We start from the raw sequence: 24,422 nt of genomic DNA, 5'->3' as shown, positions 1-24,422 counted from the left end.
TGGAATAATCAGGAATGGTTCCTTTTCACTTTTTGGAAGACATTAATCTGAGCAGATCATTTAACCACATTTTATATTCTTTTGCTGCTTCCAGCGGCTTATGGTGAAAACTGAGAGGGGACAATAAATGTTACGAGTCAGAAGTTGAAAGAAGCTAATGCAGAACAGATTCCATCCCAGTTGACAGACCATCCCTACCCATTAGTCCACACCGTGCATAATTTTATTTACCATTATGCCATATCCTCTCCACCAAACATTGCTTTTTCCACACCAAGGACCTCTTGCTGACCTGGCATGTGTACCCCATTCCAATTATACTGTTTATATCTTACTCTCAACATGAGAAAGAAAGGAGGATGAAACCTAAACTCTATTCAAGTTGTCATTGAATCACAGATTTATACGGTTGTGTAATTATGTTCTCTGTTTTATTGTCTTCTCCTTTCCTAATAATTTCTTACTGTGGTTTTGACTGCCAGTGAGTACTGATGCATAAAACCAGTCATGCAGGAACACATAACTTCTCACTTGTTTATTCAAATCTAAGAAAATATTCAGCACAGAAAAGACAAATGCTTCAGATTTTACTTCTTCATTTTCTGCCATTTATGCTCCCTCTGAAGACCTATTAAAATGGAGGTGTGTGAGCCCTGTTGCTACAAAACTCATTTAGTAGATGCTTTAAATAATTAATTTTGTTAAAATTACTTTGTAGAATTAATAAACGTTATATTTCTTTGCAATTATTTTTCCTCTCTTATTTAGTAACATATTTTAATACTGTCGCACTTATATAATTATTAATAGGGACTATAACTGTAAGTAATTAGGCTTAAGGCTTACTGAATTATGCCTTAATGTGATTAATTTTTACATTTGAAAAAGCTATAGAATAATTGAGTAATTATTATAATTGATTTGCCATACTCATCAGTTAAATGTAAGTAATAAATATGGGATTATTTATCTGACTCTACAGACAGAATCCTGAAGCCTTTTTAATTCTATGCCATTTAATCCTATGCTAAATATGTTTAGAATATATATATATATATATATATTTTCAAATTTTAAATTATTTAAATTGCAACATTGTTTCATAAATACTTAAAACGAAAATGCCATCTTTGGAAACCGAAACATTCCACTGGTTCCTGCCTTATTTATTTATTTTATTATTTTTTTTCTTCTTTAAGGTTAAAGAAACCCCAGCAGTTTAGAAAAAGCAATGATTTCACATTTTTCATGTACCATATTAAACTTCTTAGTACTTGCCAGCTTCCATTCTCATTTTTGTTTTTGATGGTTAGACATCATCCAAACAATTTTTTCACTAAGTTATTAACATCAGTCAAAGCAAGTGTGGTTGCATCCCCATTCTGTTCTAAAACTTTGAGGTAGAGCAGTTTCTTTTCCCTCATCTTGACACGTGTCAACCTTTCCCCATTTTAGTAGGTCAGTGGCATCTAATACCTGAAAGAATGCTCAGCTCAGGCATCCCTTTGCTTTGTCTACATCCTTGTACCAATAAATATTGACTGTGAACTCATTTTGTACCAAATTTCAATATCAATGTTTGCTTTAGCCACCTGTTGTGAACCTGAACATGCAGCATTGGTAAACTGCTCTTGTGGCTAGTGACACTGTGAAAGTTTTATAGCTCTTCTACTTTGGGTTTCATTTTACTTTTGACTAATAGCTTCAAGAGCCTCTTAATTATTTACTGTCTGTTTTATCCTAACAGATTATGATCAAATCACCTTATAACCACCTCCAATTTGTATATTTTGCTTCAAGGTGTCTGCTAGATTAGGTTAACAAAGCTTATGTCCTGTAAGACCCCATTAGAAAGACATCTCCCCTTCTTTCAATTACATTTGAAATGCATCTAATGGCAATTATTTAATCAGTATAATGGCTGTCCCATTAAGCAGTGATGGTTCTATACTTATTGAAGCAAAATCAAATAAAATGCCTTGTATAAATATGGGTCATCAGTGGTTACCTCTCCCAAATACTAATCTTATTAAAACATAAATTAGTCTGAAATTGCTAGCTTCCAAACCCCGTGTTGATTGGATACATTGATTCAGTTATTTTTTATGTGAACCAATAGTTCGCTGGGATTAATCTTATGTTGATGGGCAAATAATTACTTGGGGTGTCTCATTAGCCTTTTACAAAATGGCATATTTACTTCTGATCTTTTCAGCTTTCCCATTATTTTGTAACCTTGCAGTATTGAAAATTCTTGACCAGTTTTGAAATTTGATTTTCCCTGTCCTTCTCTACTCTGCCCTTGTGAGGCACCACCTGGAGTACCATGCCCAGGTCTGGGGCCACCAATACAGGAAAGACAGGGAGCTGTTGGAGAGAGTCCAGAGAAAGGCCACAAAGATGATCAGAGGGCTGGAGCACCACTTCTACCAAGACAGGCTGAAGGAGCTGGGTTTGTTCAGCCTGGAAAACAGAAGACTTCAGTGTGATCTCATTGCAGCCTTTCAGGACATAAAGAGAGCCTATAAACGAGAGGGGGGTCAAGTCTTTGAAAGGGTTTGTAACAGCAGGACAAGGGGAAATGGCCTTAAGTTGAAGGAGGGAAGATTAAGGTTGGACATTAGGGAGAGGGTGGTGAGGTGCTGAAACAGGCTGCCCAGAGAGGTTGTGGATGCTCCATCCCTGGAGATGTTCAAGGCCAGGTTGGATGAGGCCCTGGGCAGCCTGGTCTAGTATCAGATATGGATTTTGGTGGCCCTACCTGCAGCACAGGGTTTGGAGCTTGATGATCCTCGAGGTCCCTTCCAACCCAGGCCATTCTATGATTCTACGAAACTTTTAGGTACAGAATTGTAAGATATGTTTTATGTACTTTTTACATGGAGTATGTTTAATCATCATTTGGCATTTCTAATTTATATGTCTATTTTTTATTTTATGGATTATTTCTTCTGATAGGAGGGTGACAGTAGTAGTATGTAGTAGTATTAGTAGTAGTAGTATTCTGTCCATTTGTACTAAATGTAGATAGTCACTATTTCTATTGATCACTTTTCTATCAAATACTTAGCTTTTTTTTTTTTTTTTTTTTTTTTTTTTTTTAATCTGCATCATAGTTTCTAATATCAGTTATATCAGTTTCCATATTTGTATTTCAGATGCACTTTTATATGTTTATACACAGGGATATTCATGTAGAATAAATGCATAGTTTAAATATATTTAATGCATATTATATTTGAATTTTATATATGGGTAGAAAATACATGCATTTCAAGTTTATTTTAATACCTCAAAATATAGATTTTTTAAACATTTTCATGTGCCCTTTTTTTTTTCATGACTGGACAATATTCTTCAACAATTTCACAGATCACAGAATCACAGAATGACCTGGGTTGGAAGGGACATCAAGGATCATGAAGCTCCAACCCCTCTGCCTGGCAGGGCCACCAAACTTCCATGTTTACTAGATCAGGTTGCCCAGGGCCCCATCCAACCTGGCTTTGAATACTTCCAGGGATGAGGCATCCACAGCGCCCCTGGGTAGCCTGTTCCAGGACCTTACCACTCTCCTAGTAAAAACTTCCCCCTAACATCCAACCCAAATCTTCCCTCTTTCAACTTAAAACCATTTCCTCTTGTCCTACTATTATCGGCCCCTTCAAAGAGTTTACACCCCTCCTGATTATAGGTAGCCTTCAGGTACGTCGTTTCCCTCTATCAGTCTTTGTGTTTTTTTCCATTTCAATTCTTCCTTAAATTACCTTGTCTCATAATTATTCCAAGTCATTATCTGACAGCCATTATGCACATATGTATGCATATTTTCATTTGTGTAACTTTTTCTAATTGAAAGTAGCAACGTATTCATATCATTTTTTGTGATTATAATAATCAGGCATTACCTAGCCAACAAGAATTCTTCTATTTAAAATAAATATATTAATTTTAATTACCTTCTTCAAGGAGAGGTGCTAATCCTATTTCATTCCCCACCCTGAGTTGATATAAACAAGATTAAGAATTTATATCTAAACAGAGATGATTAAACAATACAGAGATTAGCAGTTTGCTAAGGCATGAAACTGAGAATTTACCTTGTTGGATGTAGCAGTATGGAAGTTGTAGGCAAAAACTAAAAAAAAACAACAAAAAAACAAAAACTGTGTGACAGATTCTTTACAATGTCTGCAACAAATACCATGCCCCTAAGCAGCAGAAATAGATGCAGTATTTTTTTCTGCTTCTCATCATTCTTCAGTTCTGGGCTCTTCTGGGGACATGCATATTTTTAAAATAATATATTTAATATAATCTTTTCTTATTTGAAAGTGTATCAATACTATAATTGTTTAAGAGGTCTATAGGTCATATACCAACAGGGCATGATTATTCTAATGAAATGGAAGTCATTTGGCCTTCAACCACACCAAATTTAATATGCACCTGAGGCACAGATTAATGACCTGCTAATATATCTCATTTAATGTCTCATTCCTCAAATAAACTAGTTCAAGTGATCATTGGGAAACTATCCAATCCATAAGTGAAAAAAGCAGCATTTGTTATGACTTACTGAGTGCCTGTGACTAAAGTTTGTGTAAATAGAAAGTTGTCTTTGAGGATTAGGTACTACTTCAAAATTCACTCTGTGCTGTAAGTTTCCTAGCAGTTAAGACTGTAAAAGAAAAGCTCCTAAGGTTCTATAGTGGCTCAGGGACTGAAGCAGATATTATGCTGAATGATAAATGGAAAAAAAAGTTAACAAAAATCTGATGTTTATGCATGCAGTGAAGGTTCTCAAAGGGTGATAGTCAAGGCTCATTGCCTTTTATTTTCATTGCTTGCTGTGACCCTGGTGTGGTGAGTGCTGCACCTCGAGAGACCTTCTGGCAGCCTTGAAGATGGATGGGAACACCTAGAGTAAGAGTGGGGTAGGAAGAACCACATTCTCTCCAAATTGATTGCAACCAAAAGGTTCCCCTGCCAGCCACAATGAACACCTTTAAGGTTGCACATGACCCATAGTACACCCTCAAGGAATGTCTGCTAGGAGCATACCTCCAGTTAAATATATATTTTTATTATGAATATTGTTACATACAGTTATAAATGTTTAATATTTGAAAACTCAACTCTCGAGGGCTCCAGAAGGATCTTTTTCTGTATCTACTTAAGGACAAAGCTGTCGGATACAATCTACATTGTTGACTGAAAATTACATAATTCTGCTTATTTTTTTCTGCTTTTCTTAGAGATTTTTATCATCTGTTCTTATTGTTGTTACTTCTTTTGCATATGTCCATGTTATTGACATGCTGTGTGGTTTTTTTTCATCACATGCATCTGTTCAGTGATCAAATTTAGAATCTTATAAATAGCACTAAGCTCATCCCTGTTAACGCAAGAGGATATTTTAGGTGTTTTCCAACATGTAAATTCAACAGACTGGAGTTTTCATCAATTAAAAAGTAAGTAACCTTAGCTCCCAATTTTTCTTTAAAAATAAATAAATAAATAAGAATATTTTTCCCGAATTCTACTACACAGATGAAGTATGTACCTATTTAATAATTTAATTCCTTGTAGTAATAGCATAGAATATTAAAGACTCGCAGAAACTGAACTATTGAGTTGGAGACCGTAATCTATTAAAATGTAATCCATGTAAAACCTGTATTAAACATATTTACAACACGTTATTTTCTTTCCTAAATCTGGAAATCCTGCATGATGTTTCCAGCAGTAAAGAAAGCAATATCATACAAGTTGAATGTATTGGATAAATGAATGGATTCAGTGTGACTATGCAATGCAATTTAGAAATTTTAAAATGCATTTGAGGTCCCTGTTGAAATACTAATCTTTATAACTTTTACCATATAAACATTTCTGCAAAGGTCTTTACTGTAAGTAGCATGTGTCTGACAAAAACAGAGATGCAGTAAAAGTGAAAAGAGTGTTTCGCCAATGATATTTGAGATGTTGGAAAAGAAGGCAAAAGTAAAGAAAAGGGGAAAGTTTTGGGAGATACTAGTATCCTACATGAAAATGTAAGAAAATCAAAAATTTTTATAGTTAAGTCAGGTTGTTGAGCAGATTAAACCACTTGAATGCTAATCAGTTGGCAAAACACATACATAGTACTTATGTCTGTGTGTTATACATGTATACAAGTAGGCAAAGATCCTGCCCAGAGCTTCAGGCTGGAGGAGAGCTCAGGGGGATCTTAATTATGAATATAAATATTCAATGAGAGGGAATAAAGATGAACATTAAGTTAAAAATCTAAAAGTAAAATATAAAGTAAAAACAAAGATCACCAGAATGATAATGATGATGTGAAAGAGTCCATTCTTAACCTTTTGTGTTCTCTTTTGTCTGTATATTTCTTTTAAAATAAGGAAATGAACTCTTTAGAATAATAGTTTATTTATCTTCTTTCACACAGAATCGTAGGGATTGTAAGGAGCCTCTGGAGATCATCTAGTCCAACCTAGTGCTAAAACAGGTTCCCTGCAGCAGGTTGCACAGAAAAACATCCAGGTGGGTATTGTACATGTCCATAGAAAGAGACTCTTGGGGCAGCCTGTTCACGTGCACTCTCACAGTAAAGATGTTCTCTCTCATGTGCAGATGGAACTTCCTATGTTCCAGTTTGTGCCTTCTGCCCCTTGTCCTGACAGGAAATTATGTATCAGTAATTGGAGAAAGTTTCTTCCTCCACTCTAATGCCATGTATAAATTAGTATACAGTAATATGGAAACTGAAGTTGGTCTTTTTTGTCAGTTCCTTCTTTGTGTCAGTTCCAAAGATTATTTTGAATGCATGGCTTAAGACAGCATAGATATTTGCTTGTACAAAAGATGATTTTATCAATATACACAATTATTTTTTTTCCTCATCAGGATGGCAAATTTTGAGCAGTTTCACTGTGACTTTTACCAGTCCAATTACAACATAGATGACCAAGAAGATTACAACACTTGTGACTCTAGTGGAAACAGAAAGTAAGTATGCTAGCAAAAGAAAAAAAAAAGAGGGAGATTTCAAAACTCAGGTGAAATTAGTGACAAAGAAAACCATTCAGTTGAAACAAAAGGATTTTGTGAACAATACAGCTGAAGTTTTAAGGGTGAAGTAGAAGTTGTAGCTGTAGAAAGATGAAAAGAATACTTTTCTTCCTTTCTCTAATGTATTTTTTTTAAATCAAATGGTGACTTGCTCCTGTGAAAGAAGGACACTGTGGAAAAGAAGTTCTACATTAAGGAGATTTCTAAACAACCATGATACAGGAGGCTGGATGTTGTTGCAGCCTTCCTGTTCAGCACCAGATGGATCTGGCTGGTCCTAGGATTTGCACAGGGAGATTGAAAGGAAGAGACCTGGCCTGATCTGACAAAAAACTCACTGCCCCAGAAGCAGTGATTCATTCAGCCCTACCCACAATGGCAGTGCTCTACAGAGTCAGCACCTCCCTTCTAGAAAATATCAGGGAATAAAAAATCATTTTGATTGGAGCAGAAAGATGGGCATCAAAGGATAAGAAATTAGGCCTAGCTCTCTCTATGCCTTCTTGTCATACAGAAATGAAATAATATGTAATAATAATTCAGAAATCATAGAAAATAGAGCAGGAAAGAACTCTGAGATCTATACCTCCCCAAGGCTGAATTAATTATAATTAAACCTATCATTATAAAGGATTGGGATCTGCACTACTGTTGAGAATAGTTGAAATTGTAAACCATGTCACATGGGGGGAGCAGCTCTAGAGAACTGTTCAGTTGCTCACTGCCATCATTTGTTTCACTACAATTTGCTTCTTGTCCCAGGAGCCAGATAGCAGACAGACCTCTGGCTGGTGCTTTTGTCCCCTCAGAAATGCTGTTGCCATCTCAGAGTTACACAGGTCAGATTTTACAGCCAACAGTTCCATATGGTTCCAACATCAGCTGTGCTGATGGTTTTGATGAGGAACCTCCTTTGCTAGAAGGTAAAAATAAAACCAAGGACAATGCATGTTTGTATGCTTCTGTTTCCTAACTAGTGTCAGCCAGCAGAGCATCTACAGCAGAGGCACTCAGCCTGGCTGTTGAACTTGCCCCTGTGTATGCAACTTTGACCAACTGCTCCTGTCCTTAACCCTGCATTTTCTTATTTGAGGTCTGCAAGAGTTTAATTCATTCTTATGTCATATATGGTATATGCTTTACTACCACTAGATGACAGCATAACAATAAGTTTCACATTCATATTTCCAAACATTTTTCTGCTCTGTGTTTATACTGCATGCATACTGGAATATCTTTAATTAATAAACATTGATAATAATCTAATTTGCTTATCTAGTAATAAATTCTACATTTTGAAGAAGATGCTAACTAGGTTGTTTCAGTGTAAAGGAAATTTTTAAAGCTGCATGCAGCTTCAATTAGTTGATCATTTAACTGTATGAACATCATTCTTCATGATGATTGAACTATCTTAATGCAAGTGGCTGATCTGTAGATGAATATTCAGTTTGCAAAATACCAGTAATACCAACATTTAAAATAATAATAATAATAATAATAATAATAATATTAATAAAAATATAAATTGTGACTACTCCACCATTATAGAAAAAGAAAGTATGTAGCCTGTTCTTGCACTGCTTCAAACCAGCAAGATCATTCTGAATAACATGGATAACTTCTAGACCTCCAACTCTCAGTCCTCCAAGCATGTAACTCCACAGGTAGCTCACCCCATGGAAAGGATGTTGAAATACAAATACTTGTGATCTACAAAGCTGCAGAGATATTCATGACTGTGTCAAATACATTGACCAAAGTCAAACATTTTAATACAGAACAACCTTATGTATGTAATGTTTTGCCTTAGCTCAAGATGATGGATTGATGAAATAAGGTGAGGACCTAGCTTTTCAAACAGCACTAACATATTGTCAGCCTCAGTCATTTTGGCAACCAGTTCTGAATCTAGCTTTTCCTTGCTGGAGCATCTCAGCAGAAATGATTGATCTCTCAAGCTGAAGTGCTTCTGAAGAAGTCAGAAAAGAAATTTTTGCCCCAGTAAAGTTAGTGTCAGAATTGCTATTTGCTTTAATGGGAAAGAAATTTGTTCTGTTTCCAGGGTTTCCAGTAATTATATTTTAAATGCAAAAAGCTTATAAAGCACTCTACAGAGTATTATTAACTTGCCTTGAAGGGAAGAATGTCATTTTTAAGTGCCTCTGGCAGCTAAGGCTTAAGACACATCTCTTGTCAGACTTACCAGAATTAAAACATATATCTCTGCCTTCAGTGTTCCAGAGTATCTTGAATTCTGCAGTTAATTTTAATTAGCATATTTTTCAACACCTAAGTTAGTGTGGTTTATATATATGTATGTGTCTTTATATATATGTGTGTATATATATATATATGTGTATGTATGTTTTAAATATAAAAACAAATATTAAGTTGAAAATGCTGAAAGCATTTTTTGACTCATTAGATTTAATAAATAAATGTTTCCAGTTTGGAATCAGAGCTGACTCTCAACTATACTGGATGAACAGTTACAGCATGGTGTTAATACTGAATATGTCATCCTACGGTATTATCTACATTAAAGTGATTGATTTGTTTAGGGATCTGTGATATATACTGGGTTACTGTAAAAGTGTTGTTCTCTTGTAAGCAGTTCTGGATTTTCTTATTGCAGAACTTGGGATCAATTTTGAACACATATGGCAAAAAACTTTAACAGTTCTAAATCCAATGAAACCTGCAGATGGCAGCATAATGAATGAGACAGACCTCACTGGACCTGTGGTTTTCTGTTTGGCCCTTGGAGCAACGTTGCTGCTGGTAGGTTATGCTAGGAGCTTAAGGGATCAATTTTCTAAAAAAAAGGAAAAAAAGATAAATAATGAGTCATTCTTTGCTATTTTTCCAGAGATTACATGTATAAAAAAGACTTCTTGCTTGAAAGTACATAATGTTTAATTGTAATGTAGATGTAATACAAGTAAAGTGGTGTGTTAATTCCAGTGGAAATAAAAGATCTCACCATTATTGAAGTTAGGGATTAATATGAACAAAGGGCAGATGTGCACAGTGTACAGACTGAGGAGGCACTGAACACTTGAGGCATGACATGAACTGGGTAAGGACATAACAGGGAATTTCTAAAGGAGGGAAAAAGAGCACATAGCAGACCAGCCCAGGTTTTAAAGCACTCTTGTTGCTTTCTTTTTTTTTTTTTTTTTTTTTTTTTAATAATCCTCTCTCGTTTGTTATTCTGTGGAATGCAGAGATATAAAAGAAAAATATACATATCTTTACGTAACTAAAATTATTCCAACAAGAAAAGGAAAGCAACGTTTTCCACCTTCCTGTCAAAATTTACAGTACCTTTCAATAAATGTTGCTAGCATCTTCTTAAGCTACATTCTCTGTCTACATCATCTGCTAAACAAAATATGTAAGCCTGTGCTTAAATTTTTTCCTCTTTACGAATAGAGTTTCTTACAGCAGGAAGCTGAAAGAAAGACTATACACTAGTCCAAAATTCATCTATTTGTCACTGACAACAGAGGCTCTCTGGTACTGCTGAAGGACAGCTCTGATTGTCAGCAACCATTTATCAGACAGGGACAAGGTGGAACTGTACTGGGGAGGGTTTGCTGCTCTGACACCTGAAGGGAGAGAAAAGGGGCTCTAATTCTCCCCTTCTTCTGTGATAAATAGTGCTGAATCAGAAGACTTGAAAGTTCTTACTCAATTTGTAATGTCAGTGCAGTACCTTGACTGTGCAAACTGCAATATAAAAGGCAAGTGTTATTATTTATGTGCCTGTAAAACTAAAAATATTTTAAAAGAGTGGAAGCAGAAGGAGAAAAAGGCAAAAGGGGAAGAGAAGGTGGGATGCTACAGAAGATGGGCTCTTTCCCACACAGAGAAATAAAGATGAGAGGAATAAAGGAGAAAGTGATGAATTGACTACAGACAGAAAAATGGAAGGAGAGATGAAAAAAAAAAAAAAAGAATGCTGTTGATTTTTCTTCTTGGACAGTGAGATATTACAATGAATATTAAGCTACTATTATTGAAACAAAGTACTTAAATTACCATATTTATTTTAAGATATTAAACATGCTGCATTGGAGAAACAACCCGTGGTCTAGGTATTTTTCAAGAACTCCCCTGACAAAGCCTCTTATGTCAGAGTTTTTGTGCCACAGCTTCACGGGAAAATGTCTGTGTGATTTCCATGGCCATCTTAAAAATTCAAACTTTTCATTTTTATTTTGATTACCAGAGTTGCTCTTGGGCTATGTAAGTTATGACATCCTTTTATACTCCAGTAATTCTAATAGTACCAGGAATGCAATTTGGTTAAGATCTTGGTTCAAGAAATAATTCAGAAATTTTACTTACTTCCAGATTTTTAACTATGAAAAATATGCACAGATGTTCTTTAAATGTTAGCATTTCTTTTGGATTGCAGAGAAAATGAGAAAGGGCTTTTTAACCTCGCAGCAGCATTTGCTCTTCCTCATGCTGGTGAAAAGGAAGGCAGCTCCGTTGCAGAGAAAAAAACAACAGCAGTGCAAAAGTTTGCACACTTTGCATTTTACATAGTCATTTGTCATGGGACTTCTCCACATCCTGAAACTGAGGGTAGCAGCACCCACTCCAGGCAGGTGCAGACAAGCACACAAGGTCTGACTTTATTCTAACCTTGTTCCTTCCGCAGGACAAATTTAGTGCTTTCAATTCATCAAAGCCTGCCAGCCTAATCAAGTCTGATTCTGGTTTTGCTTACATTGCTGTGAACTGGGAGTATTCCCGTGTGCGTGAGTCAGTATATTTACATAAGTTAGCAACAGCTCAAATTGGAACAAATGTGTTCAGCTGCTTTCTCTCTCTCGTTCCCCTGCACCACAAATCAAGTACTGCACCAAATGGAGATTTCAGTTGGCTAGCGCTCCCTTCATCTCTACCTCAGTAATTTGGTAATCTTAGATTAAGCTGCCAAGTAGTTCAGTGTAGAACATTAAAAATACTGAAACAAACAGCCTAAAGTATTAGCTTACAGTAATTGCTGCATCTCTGTGAGACATCATTTTTCTTAATTGATCAATAGTAAATGCTGCCCCAAACAACAACACATGTTAAACTTAATACAAAACTTTGGAAACTGAAATTGTGACTGATAATGATCCAAGCTATTACTGCTCTCCCACATTACCTCTAGCTGTCTAATTCTATTTGGTGAAGCAATTTTCTTGATTGTTTTATACATGTAGTATGCAAATGCTAGCAAAGTTCTCTTTCTACATAGCAAGCATTTGGGTCAGTGCAAGACTATGGGTAACCTGAGTGAGTCTAACTTGAAAGCAGAGGAGAGGTCAGCAATGAGCCAGGATGAGCTGAAAAGCAGGGTGACGGTGCTGATGGAGAGGCAGGTCTTACTAGCTAAGGCTGCCTTTCACATAAGTGCTCTTTCTTCATAAAGAGAGCTGGCACCAACCTGCAACTTCAGGACTTTCAACCTGTGCCGTCACTAGATTAATCTCTCTCTTCTGCAGTTCTGTATATCTGTCCAGTTCAATACGGCTGGCATCTCGTGATCAGCTTCCATACAAATGAGGTACCAGAGAAACAAGGTCCTTGGTTAGTTTCCCTAGGATTCATTAAAATGTGAGTTTGAAGAAAGTAAATAGTCTTCCTTAACCACTGTGGAAGAGATGCCTGTAAATATTTTAAACCAGGAAAAAGCTTCAGTAATATTTCTGTCTTTTGCACCATAAGAGAATCCAAGCATAAGCTACAAAATGAACAGAAAACACAAACCCTTTCTTAGCTTTGATTCTCATGCAGTTTATCCTATGCAATATGTAATGAGTGACATATAAAAGTATACACACATACACATCTTTGTGCTAAGTGTGTTTATATGTATTCTTATGTGTTAGAAAGGTGATGCATTGTGGCACTTCCTTTGACAAATTTATTCCACTGTACAGAGCTGAGGGTTGAGTCCAGAGTTTAAGCTATCCCCTTCATAAATGCATGTTATCTTTAAGAAGCAAAGTTCTAAAACAAAACAAACAAGTCTGTCTTCATCCCAGATCACTGTTTATTTCTGATGTACAGAAGTTGGAATCACACTACTGTGTACCTGGCATTCAGTAGTACATTTGTTAGAACCTTGAAGAGAGAGAAAATGATTTAGCTATCTATTGGGAATGAGCAATGCTCTCATGTCTCGAGGTAATCCTCCAAAATAATGGCAATAGATGAAGAAATTGGTGGTGCTACGGCCACTGGTGCCTGTTGAACTAGCTTTGTGTGTAAATTATAGAACATCAGGCTTCAGGCTGTCAGCCTGGTACCTTTCACAGGCACTAAATTCACACAGAGGAATAAAACCTGGAAGAAGGGGGGAAAAACAAACAAACAAACAAAAAAACAACAAACAACCATCTGGGGGGATTTTTCTTTCAGTGGAGCACAAAAGAACATGAGCTGCTACTGCGGTTTATCTAGAAATGAACATGCTGTATTGATCTAACCACAGAGATGTGTCTTTCTTGTGATCGTCAAGGAGAAAAATGGTCACATTCATCTTGAAAAACTGCGTAGTTTCAGCAAAGGTTTAGTAGCTTTTGGGGTTTTGGTTGGTTGGCTGGTTTTGTGTGTGGTTTTGTTTGTTTGTTTGTTTGTTTGTTTGTTTCTGGTTTTTTTGGATCTACTGAAAACTGTCATAAAATGAAAAGTGTTTTAAGTAAGTGGAGTTGCTGTTTTAGTTGGGACACTTTTCCACTTATCTCTGTACTGAAATCACATAGGTTCTCAATTTCCACTGTCTTGGAATTTGTAAAGATTGGAAACATTTTCCTGACTCAAAAATTTGCTTTCCATGTCCATAATTTGTTCTCAGCTTGTTACCAGTTAGATCTTCCCAAGCTTCCCTGACCAACTCCTGTGTTACTTCCGAGCCCAATGAGAATAAGGCTGAGAATCAGTGGGATGAATTTAAATTAGCAACAAGCACATTCTCACACATTTACCTTGGAAAGTTTTGATGCAGAAATCACCCAAAAGTAGCATGTGTTTTACAATTGAATCAATGAAGACAAAGTGAGGAGAAACTGACAGTCCAAAAAAAAAAAAAATAAATAAATGGAACTAAGGTAGTGCTTCACTTCTGCCAACCACCCTGCAAACATTTGTTCCTTTCCAACACAATGTTTATGTATGTTTTTTCCAGGCAGGAAAAGTTCACTTTGGCTACGTGTATGGTGTGAGTGTCACTGGGTGCATCACTATGCATGCCCTACTGAACTTGATGAGCATCACAGGAGTCTCATATGGATGTGTTGCAAGTGTTTTGGGCTACTGCCTGCTGCCCATGGTGATCCTGTCCTCTTCTGCAGCCATCTTCTCACTACAGTAAGTACCAGTGCATGGCATTAGGAATCATCTGAAGGACAGCAAGTCAGAAGTGTTATGAAAATATGTTGTAAATGGCTACCAAGTGAAATTTATCTTCCAAAACTGTGAAGAAAGACACCATTCTGAGTAGGTAAAAATGGGTAAAATGGAAGAGGAAGATCTGAGCAAGAGAAGGGTGCTATATAATTACTTTAATAGAACTCCATTTTGTCTCACTGGGATTAAGAATGGTTTTGATTTTTGCAGCAGTCCAAAATGTGCTTTTTGTTTTGCAAGAACCAGCAGTATCCAAACTAAGGTAACAATTTTAAAAGAGACTCATGGATTTTGGTTTTATATAGGTGATTCTGTTGTTGTTTGTTTGTTTGTTTTGTTTGTTGGTTTTGTGTGTGTGTGTGTGTGTGTGTGTGCGTGCTCATAGTATCAGGCTCCCATCCCTGTATTTCCTTTCTTTCTGTAGACTGACTTCTGTGTGATAGAATGAAGTAATCAGCAACCTTTAATGAAGTGGAGCATTAAGATATGGCTAAGTCCTATTCTCCAAGGAATAGTTGTGGTATAATTGCTTTGAATAAAAACTGACGTGCAGCATTGTATGTATCTCTGTGAGGGTGTGGAGGAGTGTTCATTAATATACATAAGAATTAATAAACTTTCATGCAAGCCTCTCCTTCCTCCTCATTCCTTAAGCCTTTTGAAATATGGACCATGTTTACCTCTATGTTGACATAAAAAAAAAAAAAAAAAAAGCACAGTGAAGCTCCAGATCCTGAAGGGTTTGGGCAGTATTTTTTACTCATAGTGAACACATCATTGTTAATAATGGCTTCCCTAGTTGATCTTTTTTAATACTTTCTGAACTCACCAATCTGAAAGATACTGGAACTGACAACTGATGAGCAGTAAAAGCGCCCGTCTTTTATTTAATAAATCAGCAACTTTTTGTATGAATTTAGTTTTTAAGGAAATGATATAGCATTGTCAAGATTTTAGCATAATCCTTGCTGCTTGTTTCTATAGAGTTATAATGTATTAGACCAACCTTATTCTGTATATTCAAGTGTTACTCGGCTGTCCTTGAAAAGATGAGCAGCACTGACACTGAAGAAGCCACTCATTCTCTGTTCTCCTACGCTTCCATATTTGCTTGATTAACCTGTTTAATAATCCACCCAAATAAAAGGTGCAAATATGTAATCAGAGGACAGATGGGGCTAACTCCAAGCCAGCTGTTATAACTGCATGGGATGCTGTTGACTGTACAGGGAATCACCAAACAGGCACCATAGCCTTGTAAAATGTTGTGAATTTAGAGAAAGCACATTCTTTGAAAATCTATAGCCTTCTGAGACTGGCTTTACAAAAGTAAAATATTATTAAAACAAACTGATAACATCAAGTGGCTGTCTCTAGGATTCTGCAGTCCTTTCTCATTTGCTATAACTCCTTGAATAAATAAGAGGTTATTTGTTGTACAAAGATCTATTATGAACTTTTACTAAGATCAAGTAGGAACTTTTAAATCCAATATGACTCATTATTTTTAATTTTAAAAATTATTTTAAATTGCAAAGGAAAAACAGCTGTGCATTCATACTATTTTTTTTAATCTTTCTGAAAGTTATTTCAACCACTTTGAATTGTAAAAAATTTAATAACTTCAATCTGTATTTTTACAGAAAACATACATAAGATTGTACACATATAAAATGAAAGATAAATATTAATTCAACAATTTGTGATATTAATGATCACCTATTTCAGGGTTAACTGGGAATGATACAAAATATAAAACCTTTGTGTGCTGAATGGCACCATAGAGAGGACCAGTTCTCTTATTCAGACTTGTGTGGAACCAGATTCTCCCTAAGCTTCACTTGTACCCATCTATGCTGCTGTCATGGCCAAGGCCAAGCTGATTAAGTGATCTTTCTGGGAGAAATATCAGCAATTTTTTTTCCCCCAGAAAAAACAATAATTTTTCACTATCACTTCCATGAAAAGGCTGACCACAGCGTTTCCTTGACGAAATAGTGAATGAAATGTATTTAAGATGGGAGAAAAGATTTCTTTGATCCATCTGATGTACAGGACTCATTTGCTGACTCTGCCTGCATGTTGTGATAGAGAAGAAGGGAGATGCACTGCTCATGTTTGCTCCCCAGCTCTATCTTCATGCCCCTCCATGCACCCTATAAGATACTGCAAGCATGACACCTGTTCCTTGCCTTTCTCCCCTGAAGGATGATCTTACCCTTATCAACACACCAGACATGCTGTTTGCTAAAGCTAGCCTGTTCGTATCAGCATTCAGTGTGCTGTAAGACCAAGGGCTGAATGTACAATTGCACAGACTTATCCCTTGGCTCCAACAAGATTTTATGTCACCTTTCTGTCTTGCTCTCTGCCTGTTCTGGAACAAACCATTAGAGGCCATTGGACCCTCAGTGCAATGCAGAGCAGTCACAGCTCTAAATTGTACTGCCTTGTAATTGGCCCCTAAAGAGTCATTACAGTAGCTGCAAATTATCACTAGGCAGCAAGTTCCTGTAGATTTCTAACCTCTGCTACCATATGGATGGATCAAGAAGCAATCCATAGCAACTCTGAGTTTCTGGCTGACTGGTTAACTGAGCATCTTTGTGTGTCTACTTGGAGAAGAAGCTTAGTTCACAGTGTAATCACGGTGTAATCCCTGAATGCCTCCGCATAGGCTTAGCAGGACACTTCAACTGAGAATAATAAACTACATGGTCTTTATTGTTTTATTTATAGTACCTTGAAGTTACAAGGTGCTGAGTCACCTTAAAATCAGTTTTATCCTTCCTTTCCAAATCTGCAAGAGCTAAGAACATCAAGTACCTTATTGGCTTGGAGACAGAAAGAAAGAAATGAAGTATGACTTTGTGTAAAAAGTAAACTAAGGCAATTAAAGGACAGCTTTATTCACTGTGTTTTAGTTGCAATATTACTGAAGATTATTTTTGACAAATGAGCCTACGTAGGTATACACAGTCTGTTTCTTACTCTGATTCTGTTTAACTAGTGCTTTGGAAAAACAGAATCCCACAAAGTCATTTAGCAAGTAGCAGATGTTCGTTCATTCTGGAGGTCCTTCAGACTGACACAGTAAGTGTGTGTAACACAGTCAACTCGTCATGCACCTCAGCAGCATTGTGCACGTGAGCTCATTCATTTTACAGAAGTAGACTGCAAATACAGTATGCAAATAAAACATGTGTGAAACATTATATATTAACATGGTCTTGCTCCTACAGGGCTTAATAGCTAGATATACAGGAATATTTCAGTGGACTTCGGACCGCAGTCCCATTATCACCCATTCTCCTGGCCACTGAACCTGAGAAGCAGCAAAAATTAACTTTGGAAGAGCTTAGTTGCCATTGAGGGGCAGAGTGGAAAGCCACAATGTGGAGAATTTTAGAATGAGCAAAAATACTTTTCCTCAGCGCTTCTTCTCCTGTCCCTTACATTATGCTAAATGTGAACCTTTTAAAAGCGCACTTGGGCTTTCTCTTGAGTGACACCTATGAGCATGGTCAGCTGAATGTACATCCTGTATTGTTGCTTCTCCGTCTGAGACACACTTCAGATCTTTGAAGTGTTACAAAACGGCATTGTCTCCAGGTCATCATTCTGCCATATGAAAGAGTAGGACTGTAGTGTCATTATAGATCCTTGTGACTTCTGCTAGGTGGATTTTGACTGAATAAGATCTTTGCTAACTTAAAAGAATAACAAAGAAAAAAAGGGTCTTCAGCTGCTGCATCTGTTGGAGACCATGAAGATACTGGAGACCAACTTCTCTTTCTGTCAGTACTGCTAATGACACTGCTGAAGGAATTACCTCGGTCAGCCCTTGCTTAGTACTTGGTTCTTTCTGCACCTGTTATCTTATCAGTAATGAGTTGCCAGATATGAGATCATGATTTGATGATCTATGTGCTAACAAATGCACTCTTTTGTTTCTTTTGTTTTTCTTGTAGTGGGATCCTGGGAACTTTGTTAGCTCTGTTTGTTATTGGATGGTGCAGCTTGTCAGCCTCCAAAATTTTTACCACTGCCTTGGCCATGGAAGGACAGCAGCTTCTTATCGCATACCCATGTGCTTTGCTGTATGGACTCTTTGCACTTCTGGCAGTTTTCTGAAATATATTTCCTGGTAGCCTTATTATATTCTGTTCATGTTTGTTAGAGGGATAGGAGGTTATTTACTTATTTTTAGTTTGTGCAGAATTGCATTAAGTTCCATTAACAAAATTAGATTATACAACTTACATTTTATTTGCTTAATGGCTGATAATAAAATAAAATTAAGAAAAAGCAAACTAACAGGCAGATGATTGCATTGCTGATGTTTTGAGAATCTTACAGCTTAGAGAAAAAAAACAAACACGTTTGTATTGAGGAGATAGTAAAAAAGAAATAAATGACAAAAACAAATCTTGTCTTCTGAGTGTTTAATATATATAGCACATACACTAGAGAGTAACTGGAAAATAATAACAAAAATATTTAATAGATTAGTAATTCTAGCTAAAATGTACATCTGTTTCAGAAAAATAAAAGCTTATTATTTGATTACTAATAACACAGAATTTATGCATGTGGGGTTTTTTTTCAGTTATTATTTTTTTATATTTAACAGAGGATTTAGTGGCTCTGCTTTGTGATGCGGAATGATTGTCCAAATAACAGGAAGAGCAGGTTGCTACAACAGAGAGAGGAAACTAGAAATGTCATCTTGTTTTATTTTTAAGAGGTTTTGCTGTCCAAAACCCTATTGTACTGTTTGTAATGTACAGTAATGTTAGATTTTAAAATTGCCACTAAACCACTGCCTGCTGTCACTGCAGAAAAGCACCACACAAAGCAAATGCAGCTCCTAAAAATGTCTCCTGAAAGGCACAACTGTATTTAAGCAAGCGAAATAAAACCTCCTCAATTTTATCTGCTCCCCCACCCACACCCCACAACCTATTTGCTGCTTTTAGTCTTACAGGAACCTAAAATTTTTATAACAGCAATGAAGCACAGAATGCACAAGATGACATTTCAATACATAATATTAGAAGTATCAAGCCATCAACAGAAAATAGAGATGTGTGAGCTGCCATAACAAGAGTAAAATCCAGTAGGCAGTGCTAGTGTAGCTGTAGAAACAGCCAGGGAAAAGAAATATGAAATAAAGGGAAATCTGAAGGAAACAAATTGTTGCAGATTATTTCATCAGTGTTCTAGGATGTCTTCCCTCATGATGAATGCTTTTATTATTTTAATTATTCTCCAATTTATTCATTATTTGAACTGTTCAGTGAAGTGACTGCAAAATATTTATCTTGCTAAACAGAGGACAAATGCAGAAATGCAAAAAATATATATGCAGAAGCTTAGGATGGAGAAACTGCCCAGCAATAAATGAAAAGAACTGTCTTCTTGATCCTTTCCATCCTTTTCAGGTCAGAGATAGTTTAGATGATTGGTTTGTTCTCATGCTAGTGATTCTGTTTCTGAATTGAAAGAGTCATTGATAAAAATATTTCCCATTGCTCACATATTTGTTTTCAAGAGCACTTGAGGAAACCTTTATGGAATTCACTGTACTGAACTCCCGTGGACTGAATTCATAGTAGACTTGAGAGTAAATGAAAGTTAATGTATACTTATCCAGGCCTTAAAAATCACAGCTCATTTCTAGAAAAGGATTTGTTGTATTTACATATTTTCTTCTTGCAAGGCTGTGAGCACAAGTAAGGAGAGGCAATGCTGGAGGTATAATCCTGGTGCAAACTATGGATATTACTACTTGGGTTCTCGTTGCATGTTAGAGGGAACTTTGTGGATGCAGAGGATCAGCATTTGTGAGCATGATGGATTTGGCCCTGCTGCATTAAGGAGTAAATTTGCCACTAATGAGATGCAGATAAACACATTGATTGACTCCAGGGTATGGATATAAAATAATGTCATTTGATTTACCATGCACTGATGCCCATCTCCGAATGGGGAAAGATTCATATGATTTCTCTTCTGGTGTGCAGATAAGACTGTACAGGAAAATTTAGATCCATTTTTTCTTTACACCTTCTATTTTTGTTCCACACTGACTAAAACAAGTGTGAAATACCACTGTTCCATAGTACTTTATATACATTCTCTTCCTGATACGAAAGATATGAATGGCAGGAGAACTAGTGAATAGAGCCATGGTTTTGTGCTTTGATGTCAGAGACAAGTCACATTACTTATGGAGAAAATAAACACCTTGAAAATTTCCCACTATATTTACAAAGCAAACGCAAGTCTAATTATAGCTTTATGTTTATTCTCTCAGGATTTATAACTTTTTTTCATTCTTGCACCTGCATCACTTCAACTGCTAACTTCTTACTTTTAATTACCTTCCTTGCTTTACTGGTGAGCTACTCTGTTTTCCTTTTACTGTCCCCAAGATATTTCCACAAAGTGGCATGTGCTGGTGCTGCACTCCTAGTGTGGCGTCCTTGAGGGGTCTCTATGTTGTCCAAGAGAATTTAGTCCTCTTACCATTCTCCTTCAACTTCTTTTAAACAAGACTTCATTTTTACATAATTCTCCTTTCTGAAATTGAGAATAATCATGGTGCTGCTTTTGGCCCTGCTATTCCTGTGTGGTTCCTCACATAAATATTACTGTACACATAAAATATATATTATGTTATTGCATGCTGTTATACAAGCTGTTACTATACGAAATGTTATTTTGATCTAAAATAAAAACAGTTTGAAACATATATCCCATAACATACCCTTTTTCCATCTCTTTGAGCAGGCTTTCTCAATACCACCTCGTTTTCCTGTACTTTCCCTTGTCTAGGCCATTGTATTTCACTCCCTCACATCATTCTATGAAAATTTAATACAAGTCTGGCAAGCTATTGCTTTCAACTTGCCAAAGAGAGGATTATAAAATAATAATGGGTCACGGACTGATTTTTAATTCATGCTTCCTACCCTGAAGAGTTACAAAAACAGAAGACTTAAATATAAGCTTCAAAGCAAAAGGGAGAATACGGTTTTGGAGGAGGAAAGTTGCTGATCTGTCTTTGGTTTCTTGATTTTGTCTGCATGCATATGAAACTTCAATTCTGAATGCATATTTGCACACAAAGCCCTGTAGTTTCTTAGTTCCTTGGTGTTATTTGTAATGACATATTCAAGTGGTAAGGGGACAAGGTGTTCACCTGTCTTCCACTGACTCTGCTGTGTGCCAGACATCCTCAAGGTCACTTTCAGAAACCAGCTGGAAGCATTTTGCTGTAGTCTAAACATTTTGCTGCTATATTGTGATAGAACACAAAAGAGTGTTAAAGTGTACATATTTTGACTGAGGGAAGACTGTTGTATGGCTTGGAGCAGGAAATGATGATAAAATGGATATCCGAACAGGGGTTGCTTACAAAATGTTGGGTTGTATCCAGGGAACCTGTCTACTTGACAAGCCAAGGAACATGTTTCAAGTAAAAATGATTGTGTTATTTATCAAAAATCATCTTGTCACATATCATCTTTAAAAGGTTATAATACAGGCCTAGAATAGTTTACCTGTTCGTAAACTTAACTGAGGATCAAATGCTGCTGGCACGGTAAATTGGACACATTCTGCGTGTCTTGGTGAAATAGCTCTATTAATGAAGGGTTAAGTTTTTCTGTTTTTTAGAATGGAAACCACAGAAGCATTATGTAAGAAAAAGCAGTGAAACTAATTTCATAACAGCACTGAATATACTATTTGAGGAGACATAACAGCTTTATTTCTTGTCTTAAACCTCTGCTGCCACACTGTTATTTCAGCCCCTTACTAAGCAGCCACCTTTACATGTTGGCATTTCTTGTCCACAGAGTGATCTTAAGTGAAGTTTGCAGTAATGTTGAATTAATGACCTTTATTTCTGTTTTTAAAGGGTATAAGTGAAGGAAAAATTCAATAAATTGTGTGCTTTAAATTTCCTCCCCTATTGTCAGGAGCATATTTAGTGGTCAAGCTTTTGTAGGCTTTTTCATGCCTGGTACCAAATATATACATATATATGATAGATTTCAGGACAGTGGAGCTGCAACAAGTTCTGGGCAGTACATCATTGCTTTCTGAGGTCTTAGCATTAGCAAACTATTGACCCAGCCTGAGAGGTGATATATATGTTTTCAAAGAGTTCAGTGATTGCAGCATCTAATAAGTCTTATGGACAATCACGGCATGCAATTGCAAAGCTCACAATGATGCATTTAGTGGTTAATGAATTTTCTGGCAGATAACAAAAGGCCACTGGATCAGCAAGAGTAGAGTTACGTCTGCATAACATCTACCCAAATAATCTAGAACATTCATAACCACTTGCCTAGATTGTTGTAAAATGAAATTGACTTATGCTTGTGTTGGCACCACTAGTAGATATGTTCCTTTTCAAAATCTATTCTCTGACAAAATTTGTCCTTCACTGATCCCATTCTGATTTCACCACTTATGTGTTTAGTCTAAGCAAACTTCAATGGTGGTGTTAGCAGTACTGATTTTCTGGCCGTTGCCATATTTTCTCTTGTTAAACAGCCTCACCTACCCAAGGTTCTTGATGGTTCATTCTTAAGAGAGGTCAAAGCATGCACATGGGCTGAGTTTTAGTTGTGTTTGCCAACACTTTTGAAAGAATAACGTTTGCAACAATGGCAATATATTTTATGTGATTACCAAGCACATTTATTAGACTTATGTTTTCAGCATTAGCTGAGAAATGACTAGCGACCTCGGTGTTGCATCACTGAACCAGACAAATGATGATGATATTCAGTGATCTGCATAAAGTTGCATAATGAATACCTTGGACAACACAAACCCTCTGCTATGGTAGCACTTTAGTTATAAAAGCAGGAAGGAATCCCAACCCTTTTTTTGCCATGATGTTAAGTGCAGTGGTAATGAGTGAGAAAAGTCCATACAAGACACCAAACACACATAATTGTGATTATAATAGACTACATGGGAAGTCAACACATTGTAGGGAACAAGAGTTAGATCTTCAGATGCACAAAAGCCAATCTTGCTGAAATTCACTGAGAACAGAGCTCGATCTGTAATTTGGTGATTCTTCTGACAGCTTCTTGACAAGCACTGACCAATCAAAGAGCAAGGAGCCACTGAGCCAACACTGTCAGTCACCCAGGGGACTGATGGCCCACATGTGATTCTGAGTAGAGACAGCTACAGCAATCAAACAGAAGATGCTATCCCAGTGTGCCATTGCAAGATAGGCTCCCTGGCTATAACACTGCTCATTTGTTTCATTCCAATTTATTTAACCTTTAGCTTTGGATCTTGAGTGTTTGGAGCTTGTCTTACTCAAGTACTTGCTGCCCTTTAGCTCTAAATGTATTATACGAACACTTACTGGGATTGGGCTTTGTTTTTCAGCTTGTTAAGTTGCTCTCACTCCTCACTTTTCTGACTGTAACTGTTATCCAAAATTTCTTCTTGTTTCTTATTTTAGCTTTCCTGTTCTCTGGTTCCAACTTTGTTGTTTGTTTGTTTTTTTATGTCATAATATTAACCTTTCAGAAGTCTGCATCTTTGCTGTATTTCTTTGATGCTCTATTCTCCCTCTAAAAAATAAAGCAGGAAGAAAGCATGCCAGTGAGTAATGTGAAAATATTCCTGAAATAAAATCCCATCAGCACCTGACCATCATAGTTCCTTTTGGTCTACAGCTGACTGAAATCAGCTGTGGTTAGGACTACATGTCCTCTCAACAATTTTATATAATATTTTCAATGTAATACTTTCTTGGTACAGTCAGGACCTTAGGAGTGATACAACTGCATATCTAGATGAAAAGGCTCCAGAAAAGAATGTCCTAATATATAAAAGGCATAAAGAAATGCATTATGTTTTATCTCTCCATTGTAGAACAGTAT

The 24,422-nt window shown here is 36.5% G+C and overlaps 1 protein-coding gene across 1 annotated transcript; it reads left to right on the top strand.

Moving 5' to 3' along the window:
* The first annotated feature begins 6,913 nt into the window (after positions 1 to 6,913).
* On the top strand, positions 6,914 to 18,627 carry YIPF7 (Yip1 domain family member 7). The gene is made up of 5 exons (XM_072336242.1): positions 6,914 to 7,014; positions 7,840 to 8,000; positions 9,716 to 9,861; positions 14,273 to 14,454; positions 18,465 to 18,627. The coding sequence occupies exons 1-5, from the start codon at positions 6,914 to 6,916 to the stop codon at positions 18,625 to 18,627; spliced, it is 753 nt and encodes a 250-aa protein (XP_072192343.1).
* The last annotated feature ends 5,795 nt before the right edge of the window (positions 18,628 to 24,422 follow it).

Source organism: Excalfactoria chinensis, chromosome 4 (assembly GCF_039878825.1).
Source record: "Excalfactoria chinensis isolate bCotChi1 chromosome 4, bCotChi1.hap2, whole genome shotgun sequence".
Lineage (NCBI taxonomy): Eukaryota > Metazoa > Chordata > Aves > Galliformes > Phasianidae > Excalfactoria > Excalfactoria chinensis.
Note: the sequence above shows the minus strand (reverse complement) of the source record. Positions and strands in the feature narration are given on the sequence as shown.

What these genes read in the sequence shown, in the direction of transcription:
- YIPF7 (XM_072336242.1), top strand. Translation starts at nt 6,914, where the DNA reads ATGGCAAATTTTGAGCAGTTTCACTGTGACTTTTACCAGTCCAATTAC. An exon ending in GACTCTAGTGGAAACAGAAA is followed by an intron (nt 7,015 to 7,839) that starts GTAAGTATGCTA and finishes TTCTTGTCCCAG; the next exon opens with GAGCCAGATAGCAGACAGAC. An exon ending in TTGGAGCAACGTTGCTGCTG is followed by an intron (nt 9,862 to 14,272) that starts GTAGGTTATGCT and finishes TGTTTTTTCCAG; the next exon opens with GCAGGAAAAGTTCACTTTGG.